Here is a 15088-nt window from a genome sequence, read left to right on the forward strand (position 1 = left end):
AGCCCTTGTCCATCAGTAGATGAGTGGATTAAAAAAAAAAAACTGTGGTACATTTACACAATGGAATACTACATGGCCATTAAAAAAATGAAATCTTACTTTTTGAGACATCATGGATAGACCTGGAGATTATTATGCTAAGTGAAATAAGCCAGTCAGAGAAAGACAAATGCCATATGATCTCACTTACACGTGGCATCTAGTGAACAAAACAAATTAACAAACAAAATAGAAACAGAGGCACGGGTACATGAAACAGACTGGCCGCTGTCAGAGTGCGGAACTGGATGAAAGAAGGTGACGGGATTAAGTAAAAAACACATATCCGTAACACATAGATACAGACAACAGTGTGGTGCAAGCCGGAGGGGAAGGGGGGAGGGAAGTAGGTGGAGGTGGGCAAAAGCGGGCAGAAATGGGAATGGAAAGAGACTTTGCTTGGGGCAATGAGCACATGCTGCCATGTGTAGATGATGTTTTATTGAGTTGTACACTTGAAATCCGTATGGTTTTGTGAACCAGTGTCACCTCAATAAATTAAGTTAAATAAAATAATCTGCATGACAAAAAAAGAAAACAGGATTTTTTTTGGTTATAGTTATCAAGTTAAAGTTATTGCTTTAGTTTTGCTTTAGTTTGGCACAGAAATGGAGTAAGGAAACATCAAATGATTTTTTTTATGCATGATTCATTTTATTTTCTGAAGGCAGAAAGGTTAAACTTTGATTTTGAAGAGGTGATTGATTGAGACAAGTGTATATAACACACAGCATGGTGAGTGTCTGGCCCATCCCAATGCTCAGTTAGTGAATTCTCTTTTCTTTCCAATCTCCTTTCTCTTTACAGAAATCCACCTCCCCATTGCCTTCAATAAATGTTTGCAAAAGGGAGAAATTATAATATTTTTATTTATTCATGGATTTTTATTCCCAATTCATTTTTCAAACACATGTTGTATAGTGAGATCTCTTACAGGTTCTGGGATACAGAGATGAGCAAAATGCATAAGATCCTATCCTTCGTGAAGCTTAAATTATTCATGCATCACTCTGCAAAATCCATATATTTGATTTGTCATCTGTTGTTGTCCTCTTTAATTACAGATCACTTCAGATGACAATACATCTATGTACCTTTCAGTGTATTTTTAAGCACCTTGTTATTTTATCACATCAGCCTTGAGAATTGGGGAGAACGTGTGACCCCCAAGGTAGCACAGGTGTAAGGAAAAATACCAAAGTTAGGACTCCAAGATTTTAAACTGTCATTCATGACCTTTCTATTATGACCTTACAACTGTCTCATGAAAATATGTGTGGAGCCAATACAGATATGATAGCTTCTGTTTCCCTGGGAACAAACCCAATAGATTTGAATTCCCCAAGTGGTCGCCTAACAAATAGTTCATTCATTAACACTGTAATACAAATTAGAATCTAATAAGTAAATAAAAAATCCTTACTCTCAAAACATCAATTCCAATTAAATCTAGGTAGCATTAACTGCCACCTATGTTAATATAAAACATTAGAGTTGTTTGCAAATTTCAGCACAATTTATGGGGCTAGCAACCACTTTCCCACCATAATAAAAGCTCACTGAATAGAAACTGAGAAGACAGAATATTTTAAAAGCATAGGCGCTGAGACAGGATTGATCTGAAGGCACTGCTTCTCAGGTTGCCAGCAATGGCTTCAGTGGACGTATAATCAACCTGCAAAAGATAAAAGAAGACAGGGTTGTAGGTATAAAGCTGTGGGTGCCTCTGTAAAAGTACACATCATTGCTCTGACTGGTTTGGCTCAGTGCATAGAGCGTCGGCCTGTGGACTCCAGAGTCCCAGGTTCAATTCCAGTCAAAGGCATGTACCTTGGTTGTGGGCACATCCCCAGTAGGGGGTGTGCAGGAGGCAGCTGATCAATGTTTCTCTCTCATCGATGTTTCTAACTCTCTATTCCTCTCCCTTCCTCTCCGTAAAAAATCAATAAAAAATATTTTTAAAAAGTACACATCATGTTAGTTTATTTTAAAGGAGATATGTTGAGATGCTGCAACATTCTTAAAGGAAAAGTGCTTGTATTGAGAAACCTAAGACACAGCATTCGAACCTGTGATCAGCACACCTCCCTCTCTTTCTTGTCCCTTATAAAGGTTTCTTCTTTCAGCACTTTCTATCTTTTATGTCAGCTTCTTTAATCTCAGAATTCCAACAGACTTCTGAGACATCATCTTAGTAATCCTCTTAAAAGAGAGCATTCATGTGCCAGATACCTTCTGGAAATCCACAGGTTTTGCGAGTCAGCTACGTGGGAAGGATAATTCCTTTGTTTATCTGTAGCATCTGTCTGCATTGGGACTTCCAAATACTTTTCCAAATTATCTAATTATCCTTTCAACACCCCTTGGAGGGAGGCAGGCAGGAGGTAATACTGATTCCATTTCTACAAGGAATAGAGCTAATGATTTGTTCCACAATGAGGTGGCTTAGCCTAAAGCTGTATTCTCTAGAAACTTCAGCTGTGAAGAGAAGACCTTGAGTCTCTTAAAATAATATTTCTTCTCTCAACTTAAAGGTAGTGGCTGGTGGAATGGCTCACAAAAACCTCTAAGTAAATGCAATTACATCCAAATCCCTTCTTCTCTTGGCCAGTTGAAACAAGCCTCACAGTGTATGTCTCCATCATGTGAGAACCTCCTGGGCCAAATAATGTTGGGAAACACTACAAATGATCTCCCTTTTGACAAGTCACTGCACATGTTAGCATAAGGAAGCCCGGCTAAAATACTTCATTCAACTTTGACTCATGGATTCTATTGTTTACGTAACTGCTGCTAGCTCCTGGAAATAATATTGTGTGGAAAACATTTAAGAAACATCAGCCCACATGAGTGTGCCCTCTCCCCCGCCCCCTTCAAATCTTCTTATTCAGAACTCAAACCTTCTAGAAAGAACAAACCATGGAATGATATAATTATCTCATTATTACCAAGCACCAATTTTCCAAGACATTGGCTTTTCTGTTTTCTGCATTGGGTGTTGCATTTTAATTATCAGAGCCAATCTGCGTGATAAATAATATTCTTATTTCCGTTTGACAAAGCAGTCAACTAAGGCTCAAGGAGGGTCCTCTGAAGTTGGCATGGCCCAGAGCTGTCCTCAGCCCCATCTGCCACCTATCTACATACTTGCCCTTGGAAAATGGGACCAGTTTCAGGCCTTTCAATACCATCTTTAGGCTCATGATCCAGATCTGCATCTCCAGCCCTGATCACTATGCAGAGAATCTTGATCTACCACCACTCGTTTAACCTAAGGCCCCTTCTCCCACATAACTCCCCTTCAGTTTCTTCCCTTACTCCAAATAGTAAACATTAGGGTACCCAGACCACCAGGAAAAAGGTTCATTGGTCTTTGAGAATAATGCAGCCCTGGGCCTCTAGAGCCACAGAATGTAGTCTAACTGCACTGCTGCTATAGCAAGCTCAGAAAAGAATCTGAGACAGTCCGAATGTTCTTCACAAGAACCCCTTTGGTCACCCACCATGTGAATCCCGTGCTTTAATAATACTTTGTCTAGCCAACAGATTGCATGTATTAAAAATGAAATTATTGTCACTTTCTGAGTCATCTAGGTTGTATGACAGATATGTGTTGTTTAAGAAATATTCTTCACACCTGGTCAGCTTTGTAAACCTATGAACCAGGAGGTCACGGTTCAATTCCCTGTCAGGGCACATGCCTGGGTTGTGGGCTAGATTCCCAGTGTGGGGTGTGCAGGAGGCAGCCAATCAATGATTCTTTCTCATCATCGATGTTTCTCTCTCTCTCTCCCTCTCTCTTCCTCTCTGAAGTCAATAAAAATATATTTTTTAAAAAATAAATAAATAAAAAGAAATACTCTCCACATGAGAATCACACATGCTTTTAATCATGCCCAAGTGAACACAGGGCAAGTTGATGCCCTGGTCTCCTTTGCCACTGTTCCCTTTAGGTTTTGTAAAATTCTGAAAACAGTTCTTGATCTTCCAACTTAGCATTTCCACACTAAAATGTCTTTTCTTCTGACAAGTCCCTTTTTCTGAGGGTATAATAGACTCTGTGTTGAAGGACCTCTAGATTCATCTTTGACATATGGTGCCAGATTTTTACGTAGGTCTCCATAATTGTGAGTTACTGTTTTCTTCAGTTTGGATCATAGATCTGGCAATTTCCTCTCTGAAGCCATCATCAGTATCCAAACCTGATGCAAATGATGGAAAGCTGCTGGGCGATATTAAGCAACCTATATTCTGTTGTTATAATTAATACCTCCCACCCCCATTCCAAACAAGTGGTAAGATTTTCTGTTGTGATGAAATGTCTCCTAGATCACGCATATTCTTTCAGAGCATGTCTTGTTCCTTTTATCTAACTTAAACCAGTGAGCCAGATTTTTCCCAAAGGGCGAATTAAGAAGGTCTGTTAACTCTTTTGGTACCTGGCTTCAAGAAATCTCGGCGAGGCCATCAGTATGGTTTTGCCTCAGGGCGTTATACTTTCTAAAAAGCCAGCTGTCATATTCAGAGCTATCCATGATAGCACACTCCACGAACCCTGGAGCTTTGGAAACGTTAATGCCCTCCCTCAGCAGTGACCTTGCCGCTGGGAAGTGATTGAGGCACAAGGGAGAAAGGGGCCCGCTATCTTTATCACGCTGGTTTACACCATCAACCTCAGATATTGTGTGAGAGAGGAATAATCAATAGTGTGTTAAGACCAATCTCCAGGAATGCCAAGACAAAGCGTTCGGCTCTACAGAATGCAGAGCTAAAGGAGAACTTTTGAATACGGCACAAGAGAAATGACCTGTAGTGGTAAAACCAAATGAATTGTGTCTCAAGGTGGAATTTGTCGCTGGGAATAGAACTCAAGAGCTCTCTGTGTACTTCAGTGAAATCCCATAATATGCCTGATGAAAAAATGCTTACTTTAAAGTTAAACAACACAGAATCAAATTACAAAACCAGAAGGAATATGTTCTAAACTTACACATGTAACTTAAGAATTAGCTGATGTCAGTAGTCCCAAAAAGTTTACTGGGGAAAAAATATACATATCTAGGAATAGAATCATCTCCTATGTAGAAATGGGAGAAACATAAAATTAGACTTCATCAAAATTTCCTGAAAATGTTACTGTATTTCCTGGAATTCTGGTAAAGGCATTATCTCTCAACCAGCAGAGAGTGGGAAGTTTCTAAAAACAGCAAAGTAGGTATCCCCACACCACCCTGAGTGAAATCACTGTAGAGAAGATCTGCCGGTACCGTCCCTTAGGTCATTACAATTATATGTTTGATTTCCCACAGCAACCCCAATTGTGACATGAACAGCTGTCAGCAACAAAATTAGAGGAAACTATCATTATATGGATTTCACCAACTTTGCTAGTCCTATTTCCACACCATTGCTCAAGAAGATGTTTCCAAAGAATTCATCTGGTAGAGGTTCTCATTATTCTGAAGTTATTTTATCTTATAGGCTATGCATGAAATACAATAATAAGTTGTCACGATAATAAGAATTCCAAATGGATGTTTATCAAATGCCAAATTCAAGTATATAAAAATGTCTGGGATACAATTCCTTTAATCCTGCAAGCATTGTATGAAGTAACTATTACATTTCCTATTTTTAACACAGTAGTTCCCTCTTATCCATGGGGGGTATGTTGCAACACCCCCATTGAAGGTCTGAAACCTCAGATAAGTACCAAACCCAATGTATACTATCTTTTTTTTCCTGTGCATACATACCTTTTCACTTAAAGGAAGCACTTTATTGCTTCTCTTTAGCACATCTGAATTGCCATATCCAAATCACTGCTTTTGCACTTTGGGGCCGTTATTCAGTAGAATAAGAGTTACTTGAACACAGCACTGTGGTGAGGCAACAGTCGATCTGATAATCAAGTCGAAGGCAGAGCACCTCTGTGTTCGAACTCAGCTGAGAACATACATGTAGGGCAACTCTAAATGTTGTCACTCTGCTTATGTCTGCAAAAGTGCATGGGTATGGATTTGAGGCTTACAAATTAATTTTAGTGAGTAGGCCAATTCACAAATATGAAATTTGTAAATAATGAGGGTTGACTTATTTTGTTGAAGAATCTGAGCGTCAGTCACTTTGTATCTGTCTGGGTAATTTTGTGTCATATAAGTGGTTGGATTTGTTTAAATTTCAAAATCAGAGTTTATTGAAAGTAAAAGTGCCATGAAAAACGTGAAAGCCATTGCATTGCATGCTTCCACATCATGATCTTAGGAAGAAATGCATTGTGCAACCGAGTTAACTTTTCCATGTTTCTTCCAGGTCTTTCAGGGATGTGGCCAACCCAAGCCTGCTCCAGCCCTCAGGTCTGCCCGCTCAGCTCCTGAAAATTTTAATACACGGTTCAGGCCTTACAATCCCGAGGAAAGACCGACAACTGCAGCAGGCACGAGCTTGGACCGGCTGGTGAGTTCTCGCAGATAGATGGCCTTGTGGCCGCTGTCTGTTACGGGCTATTCTTCACAAGACGTGATGGGGAAAAGTTGGTTGTGAAGGTCATCTCATTCTGATATCTGCTCCTAGTCTTAATTAGAATATTGAAAAGTAATGAGATCTTCCTTTTAGGTCAAGAATTAGATTATTTAAGAAGTCTTATCACCATTAATCCACTCCTGCAAAGGCCAGATTTTCAACTTCATATTTCTTCTGAAATATTAATTTGAAGACTAAGTTACTCTGTCTCCCAGCAATATAATTATACAATAGCACATTTTTCATTCATTTGCTTCAGTTATTTATTCAATTATGGTAGTGGGACTTTATTATGAATTCTCCTTATATGGAAAGTTTTCTGTATGGAAGACCTTGCCAAGAGACCCAAATCAAGGTGAAAGAAATACCATTGGTGTGTATGTGTGTGTGTGTATCTTTTAAAAGTTGGAATTCTTAGAAACAGTCACTCTTTGATCCATTTAAATGTGTGTCAAATGGTCTCTAGCAACAAAGCAATTTACTTTGAGAATACTGTACAACCATAAACGTAGTAAACACAACTTTAATGTTTTAAGCATCAAATCTTATGACAAGAAATGAAAATCTCATAATTTAAGAGAAATACTGCCTGATTATTTTCAGTGAAACTTATAATATTTATAGTACTATAAACAATTTATATACCTGTAATCGTAAGTGCCGTTAATGTTGCTTTGCCAATTATCTTGATGTAAAATTAGCAGATGAGAGCCTTAAGATCATAAAAACACTTGAACCACATATGATTATGGCATATAAACTCAGATCTCAATTTCCAATTACAAAAAGTATTTTTATTAGTCACTGTAATAAATTAATTTATCATTTTAGTTAATATTCTTCTGTAGTGTAGAACTCATGAACTCATAAGATTAAATTGGTTGAGTTTGGCCTCAAAATAAGTACATATCAGCAATTCTCTCTATAAAAATCAAATGTACTTACAATTAAAGGCCTATCCACGAAGCGCCAATGAGAAGGGATAAATAGAATTGTTAACTACTAAATTATGTTATAAATTTATTACAGTTTATTAGCAATAAGCCTCCCTCTTTTGTGTAGGTTTTGAAAAAGGAATCATCTGGGTAATTGCTTCAAACTTGTACTTTACCTTGATTATGTTAATTCTCTATTCACAGTTTCAGGAAAAGTTTAAAATTAGTCTTTTTTTTTCTTTTAAACAACCAATTAGATGTCTCTAAACAACTAGCCAATAGTTTTCAAGAAATGATGGTTTCATAAGATTCCATTGTTTGGGGTTTTACTTTACAAATTCCTGTGTATGTCTAGATCCTTTTAATGAGAAGCAAAAATGGTGAGTATGGGTTCTCTCTCTCTTTCTCTCTCCCATTTTATTTCCATTTTAGTTGGCTCCAGCTTAGTTATTAGACCAATTCAGGCTTTTCAGATTTTTCATAAACACTTGTATAAGAACTGGGACACAATGAAGATAGATAAGTTGTGCCTGTAGATGACAATACTGTGTAAAGCATTTCAAAATCTGTTAAGAGAGTAAATCTCAAGTTAAGTGTTCTTACCACAATAAAATAACATTTAAAAACAATTTGGGTACATTATACCCTTAGTTAAAATTACAGTGAATTTGAACAATGTAATGATATCTATGAGTACTAATTATTTTTCCCCTTTGAAATAGAAGCAAGGGAAGTAGAGCTTCTAGGAAAGTAGAGCAAGAAAATTAATTTTTCTAAAAAACAACAATATTTATGCAATTTAGCACAACCTAAATAAAGCATCAGCATTTTGAAAATTTCACGTGATGTTTAAAATCTGGTAGATAGGAAAATTGAAATTTGAAGCTTTTATACAGGAATTTTATTGAGGATCTTCAAAATGCCCCGAATATAAAAATCTTGAAGAGTACTTGCAAGTAGCAACCTGATTTAAGCTCTTCTATTTTATGTGCCTCCAAAAATATTTTTAAGCAATGTTTTTCTAAGGAGAATTAGTAATGGTTAATCACAAACAAGGATCAGACTCAGTGCATAAGAACTAGTTCAATGCATATGAATTTAAATCAATAAGCTAATTTCATCCTAAAATGTTCTGTGACCGCAAGTAGTACTTCCTTATAGGCGTGGCTTCAGGACCTATAAAGGAAGGATGCAGGTTTTATTAATTTTCTATTGAATTAAATTCTGATTCCTTCCTAAATTGTAAGAATTAGCAATTTGTCATTCACAGTCAGCCATAAGCCTACTGGAGTTACCTTCCCAGCCCCTTCGAGCAAGGGACGTTTTCCAATCAAAAGGAGCTATGCAAGGTTATTTCTTGAGAAACACAAGTGAGAATGAAGCTCACATCAGATTCTCCCTTTGCAGCCTTTGGCTCCCCCAAGGCTCTTCCCTTTGCGGGTAAAACAGAACTCTGAATAGTGAAAGGGTGAAGAAGTAACCAGCCCGCGCTGTGCAACAGTCAGACAAAATCCTCCTGGAGACACACGCACTGGTGAACTACCCCGGCAGGCCTATCCAGCACAGCCTTGTTTATAAACAAGTCTCATGTTACCTACTCCTGTCGTAATTTTCCCCTGGAAGGATGTTTCCTGAATATTTATAAGAAGCATGTGTCCCAGAAAGGGAGAATAACTGGAAAAGACTTCCTTTAGTCTCTCTGAGTGTTTCAGCAGAGACACTGCTTCTGAGGGCAGCATCGAAAGAATACTCCACCCGCCCCTTTCACCCAAGGAAAATAACTAGAGAGCTCTCAGAGAATTGCTCTTACTCCATTTCAAATTGGTACCTGGGCTATTAACTTTGGGTTCTGTTGATAGCTGTTTTTATGTCAGTTATTGTAAAACTATTTTTTATGTGAACTGACAATTATGGGGTTTTAGAAATAAAGCTACTAACCCCAAGCAGGATAAACTGCTGCTAAAATTTATGTGAAATAATTGAAAACAAAACAAACTCTCTCTTAAAAATACATTAATTCCATCATTTAACCTCTATTACATTTATAAGGAACCTTGTAAATTCTTTTATGTCTCTAAGAAACATTGCCATTTGTTTCTGTTTAGTGGAGGTAAATGTTCCATTTCTCTAAAATTATATGTGCAGAAGAAATAGTTTTGGTAGTCAGTAGCTTTCAGACATACTATCCAAAAGTTATTTTTATTATTCAATAATGAATGAATATATTTGTATAAATTCAGCTGCTAATGAAAAGCTGACTCATCAGAGAATATCACAGTCCTTCCTGCCAGCAGCCCTGATTTGTTGGAGATATTAATGTCATCAACTAATTTGTTTAACAGTCCGCTCCCACCATCATGTGTCTCCTGTCACCAACACTCAACCTGACAGTACTTCTACAGCACCGGGTTGTGATGAGGTTAGTTAAATAGACCAGAGGTGATTATCTGCATGAAGGAAGAGATTGGATCTCTTCCTTTTGTCTTAACTCTATCCTCCATGAATTCTCTAAAATAATTTGATTGTAAAACTATGACTTTTAAAGCATTTCAGTGGAGGCAGAGAGTATAAAAATAAATCAACACAAGCTATCTCAATTTTTAGAATCCGAGCATACAGAAGTATTTCAGATTACTCTTGTAAAAGTCAATTAGTTGTACAGCTCAGAAAGTGAGAGCACAACATGCTACATGGTTCCTGGACACACTTGTGCAGGGAGTGTCTGTTACTCCAGCTGATTCATTATAGAAAAAATGTACTTTGAATTGTATATCTTGGAGGAATATAGTTTATAAAAGTGGACTAAAACACACACACACAAAAAAAAACACAACAACACAGACTTGGAAGTTAGTTCAAGTTGGTGATGATTTAGACAAATTAATCTCCAGTAAGTATTCCATGTTGTCCTGTGTGTGCAGATTTCTAAAATATTCTACTGCTCAATCTGAGGGAGTTTGGGGTGGGGGTTGGTGGGTAGAATGTCACCTACAAAGCTAAGCATTGTACCTGTGCTGTGCTATTATGTATAGAATAATCTCTCTTTCTTTTTTCTTTAAATTTGTTTTCCTCTTGCTTCCCAGAGGATTGTGTGGAGGACAATGCAACATAGTGTAAGCTTGGTCTTCTTCTTCCTCTCATTCCCATTTGTCTTTGTACACTCATTCTGGAGAGTTCCTGAGAAATTCCACCTCCACCTCCCTTTTCCAAATTGTCTAGCAAGCCAATTGAACACTGCGCATGACCAATGGGTTTAGTAGCCTCCTCTCTTGGTATTTATGGTAAACGACCATTTGGAATTCTTTCCCAAGGGCAAGGTTTTCAGTCTACACTTTGTGTAAGACTGGTTCATTTGATGGGTGATTTAATTCTATCCGAATGTTCAGACTATGTGTAGTCTGCCTGAAAAACTAGCTCTTTCCACTACATGGATATTGATTTTTTCTTTTTGTGCTGAGTGAATAATTACTAATAATAAAAGCAAATCAACCTCAGCTCTCATGCATAAGGAGCTAATTTTTTCATTAACAAGGACATAGAGAGTTTAGGGGTTTAGAAGAGTTTTTGGTCTGGGTTGTTTACTCTATTTTTTCTTTATTTGAATTTACTGATATCTTTTACAGGATTTAGGAAGGAAGCATTGGATATCTTTTACTGCAAAGCATTTGTATTGGGGCTGAGGACAAGAATGCCAAGGTTCTCTTACCTAACTTTACATATCTCTAATAATAAAAGGGTAATATGCTAATTAGACCAGACATCATTCCGAACAAAGCCAGGGCTAGAGCGAAACCCAGGTCCTGGGTGCCCGCAGGCAGCTGGAGGGAAGCCGGCTCCAGCAGACGGGGGAAGGAAGGCCTACTCTTGCATGAATTTCATGCATCGGGCCTCTAGTTAACCATAATAATCAGATAGATATGTTCCCTAATCTGATTTTTCACACCATTCCATGTGGGTACTACCCTACAACAAAGATGTGACCCCTACATAGCATCATGAACTCAAGAGGAAAGTGATTCTCACCTGATGGACACACATTTGTTCATGCAGTCCACCTATGATGTCCTGGTGCTGGATGTCAGCCTGGCCATGGTAACACTATGTCTAAAATTCCTCCTTTAAAAGTCACTTAAAGGGAAATTGTTTCCTGAGTGGTATCACTATTTATCACTTTAGGTCTCTGAGCCCAGGGCATTTGGATGAGGTGAGAAAGTTAAGAGGTAAACCTGGAACAGGAATACTCTATAAGGAAAGACCTTGAGGAAAGAACAGGAAAACGGATAACTTAAGGTTACCTGGTGCTAAAACGGAAATGGGAGGAGACAACATTATGAGTGGGACAAGTCAGGGTCCTATTAGTTTGGTCCAATTGATATACCTAGAGAAGCTCCAGTTCAGATAGCCTGTGCCTGCCCTTCCCAACACATTCCCTGGATAACTTCAGATTTTACAGCAGTTGAGCCAGTTCACCCTCCCTATCTGATGGTTATGATGCTCCTTGTAGCTTTCCCCAAGAAGACTGACTTCCTTGAACATATGAGAATAAATGTAAACATAATATTATCCCCCACCACACCCTATCTGTTGGACTTCCCTGCTTTCCTCGTATATATTCTTTAGCCTCCCCCCCCCCAAAAAAAATAAAAATAAAAAATCAGGTGTCTATTATTAGATATGATTCTTCCAAAAATACAGTACAACTTCTGAGATTTGTTGGTATGCCATTGGTGAAAATATGCTGTGAATAGTATTACAAATAGATTTAAGTACTTGCAAAATAGCAAGATATGCACTTTATTTTATTGTTTTGGAACCAAATGGACAAAGCAACTCACATTCTGGCATCATTTCCTGCCTGATGATTAATACAAGTTTCGGAGTAAAGTGCTGGTCATAAAAATGTTCCTCCATGCCTCTTCAGGGCCATTTTGGTGTGATTTAGGAAGTCTTGGTTGTAAGGATTCAGGGAACTGTTGTTCCTTTTAAATTGCCATGGCATTTCATTGTCACCTCAAAGGATTCTGCATCCGGCTAAAGCCACTAGTTTGCATTTCAAAAGGATGTCAGGCTGTGTTTAAGAAACTGCTTTATTATCTAGAGCCTCGGCCACTATCTTTAGGTGAAACTGATATTTCCCACCTTCCACTTTGACACACACATACACACAAACATACACACACACTCATCGGTCTTTGCTTGGCCCCGAAGAGAAAAAACTAAAACCTCAATAACAACAGTACACCAGATTCTCCACTTTAATTAGTTTTCTCAAGATAAATGGGTCAAGGCCAGATTGGCTTTCAGCCTCTGCTGCAGCTGCATAAATTATGCTCCATTCACCCCAGCAAACAAATGGCTACTGCTCAATCCACTTCAGACTGTGAACTGCCCAGTCTTGCCTGAACTCGCTTTATCTATTTGCTGCAAAACCCCACTGAGACACCCCAGTCTCATTTTCAATGAACCCTTGGTCATAACAGCAGCAAAATACAGTGAGCTTTCAAAGCAGGAAGAAAATACAAAACATTAAAATCAAACCACCCAACTTATTTAGTCTCGGTTCCTGGTTTCTGCCCTTCTCTAGGCAACATTAGCAGCATGTGGGAGGCCAGAGAGTTGCCTGACACAAGCTCCCTTGTGGTCAATGAGGCCCAAGTGAGGACTATCATAAGACACACATAAAATGATGGCTTATCTCCAGGACGTTCTGCTTACTCCATGGGCTTGAAGGATGCCGAGATCTAATTTAGTGGCATGCACTGTTGGAGCCTGAGTGGAATGCTTGCTCCTTATGTGGAATGAATTTTCAGCCCACACCCAAAGGACAGTGGCCGAATTTTACATCCTTGGGAAGCTGTTATTTCATGCATGTGGAAGATTACGAGGAGCATAGACTCTCCTTCAGCTCAGGCAAGGCCGTGTTTAATTGCATTGGGTTATATGCCACGGGAGAAAGAAGAGGAAGAGCTGTGCTGGCTGCAGAATTCCCCGGGAGATGTGAAAGCTCATTCCACACCACTGCCTTAAGACACATTCAGAGAATCATCTGGATCCCAACAGTAAAGTCATGCCAAGCATTTTAAATGGGAAAAATGTTTGCACACCTTATATTAGGTACAGGGAATCTGAAATCATTTTGGGGGTAATTTTACCAGCAAAACCATTTGCAACTCTGTGTTAAACTCTCCTTTGTCCTCCGAAACATTTAAGCAAGAGCTTTGCTGACCTCTGGCTATCATAAAAATAGAATGTTATACTTTAAGACCCTAAATATGGCTATATAGATTTTATATCTATTTTATGGTATGTTGATATGTTTATTTTCCCCTTCAGACTTGAAAATTTCTTTCAGAATTCCTAGACTTCCACTAAATCCAAATTGATGCATTCTATAGGTATGTCAATCAATCAACAAATGTATTTTTGTTCTATTCTGTTACATAGCACTTAGTAAAACTAACTACCATGTGCAGTCTACATCATAACATGTTGTCAGTGCTAGCATCATCAAAAAGACAAGAATTCCCTTCACTAGTTTGGCTCAGTGGATAGAGCATCAGCCTGTGGACTAAAGGGTCCCAGGTTTAATTCCAGTCAAGGGCACATACCTCAGTTGCAGGCTCCTCCCTAGCCTGGGCCCTTGTCGGGGCTCATGCAGGAGGCAACCAATTGATGTGTTTCACATCAATTTTTCTCTCTGCCTTTTACTCTCTCTTCCACTCTCTAAAAATCAATGGAAAAATATCTTCAGATGATGCTTAAATAGTAATAATGAATAAAAACAAATAAATGACAAGAATTATTGTTTGCTAAAAATATTGCTTATCAAACCAGTTAGACAAACTGCGTCTCCTTCAAGGAATAGTATATAGTATAGAGCCTCGTAAAACATTAGCATACAGGAAAGAGGAGTTTGATTTTGTAATCTAAGACAGACTACACCAATAAAGAATATGCGGAAGGTATATTAACCAATGAATCATCATTGACCCAATAGGCTACTGAAAGCATTAAACATCTGTAGCATCTTTGACATAGGTCATACCAAAAGCTCATTCTCCCATCTTATTCCAGAACTTTTGCCCATATCTTGAACAAATGAAACAGAAACTTTGTTATCAGTTCTTAACTGGTCAGATGAAATGGTCCATCTGCACTCCCATTCATAGTATTTGTCCTCCATTCAGCTATGTAATAGGTGTTTGGGTAAGTTGATTATGAAAGCCCAAATAGACAAGCCTTACTGCACTGCTCAAACCATACCTTTTAAAATACGTGTTCATGAGAGGTATCACTTGACACAGGTCTTTTATTAAATTACTGAGCAGCTTAAAGAACATTTTTCCTTGTCATGGAAAATCTGCAGTAATTTTTTCTCATAGCTGTCTGAGACATGTACACCACAACTCCCAAATGCGGTGTTCACGCTTATGAGAGATAGAGCTGAAGAAATGGGATATTTCATAAATACTGGTTTTGATGTATTTGCTGTATAATCAATCAGCTTTTAGCTGGCTCTGGGGCCTGTGGAATACGTTTTAAAGCACTGGGAATTTGGCTATTCCCATAACATACTTGGACACTCTTTACTG

The 15088-nt window shown here is 38.3% G+C and overlaps 1 protein-coding gene across 1 annotated transcript in view; it reads left to right on the plus strand.

Annotated features, from left to right (window-relative positions):
- GPC6 (glypican 6) overlaps positions 1-15088 on the plus strand; it is a 1130094-nt gene that overhangs the window by 1019808 nt on the left and 95198 nt on the right. The window contains exon 6 of the mRNA XM_059684950.1: positions 6352-6495. Coding sequence (XP_059540933.1) covers positions 6352-6495 — 144 coding nt within the window. The remainder of the gene's footprint in view (positions 1-6351; positions 6496-15088) is intronic.

The sequence above is a fragment of the Myotis daubentonii genome, chromosome 2, assembly GCF_963259705.1.
Source record: "Myotis daubentonii chromosome 2, mMyoDau2.1, whole genome shotgun sequence".
Classification (NCBI taxonomy): domain Eukaryota; kingdom Metazoa; phylum Chordata; class Mammalia; order Chiroptera; family Vespertilionidae; genus Myotis; species Myotis daubentonii.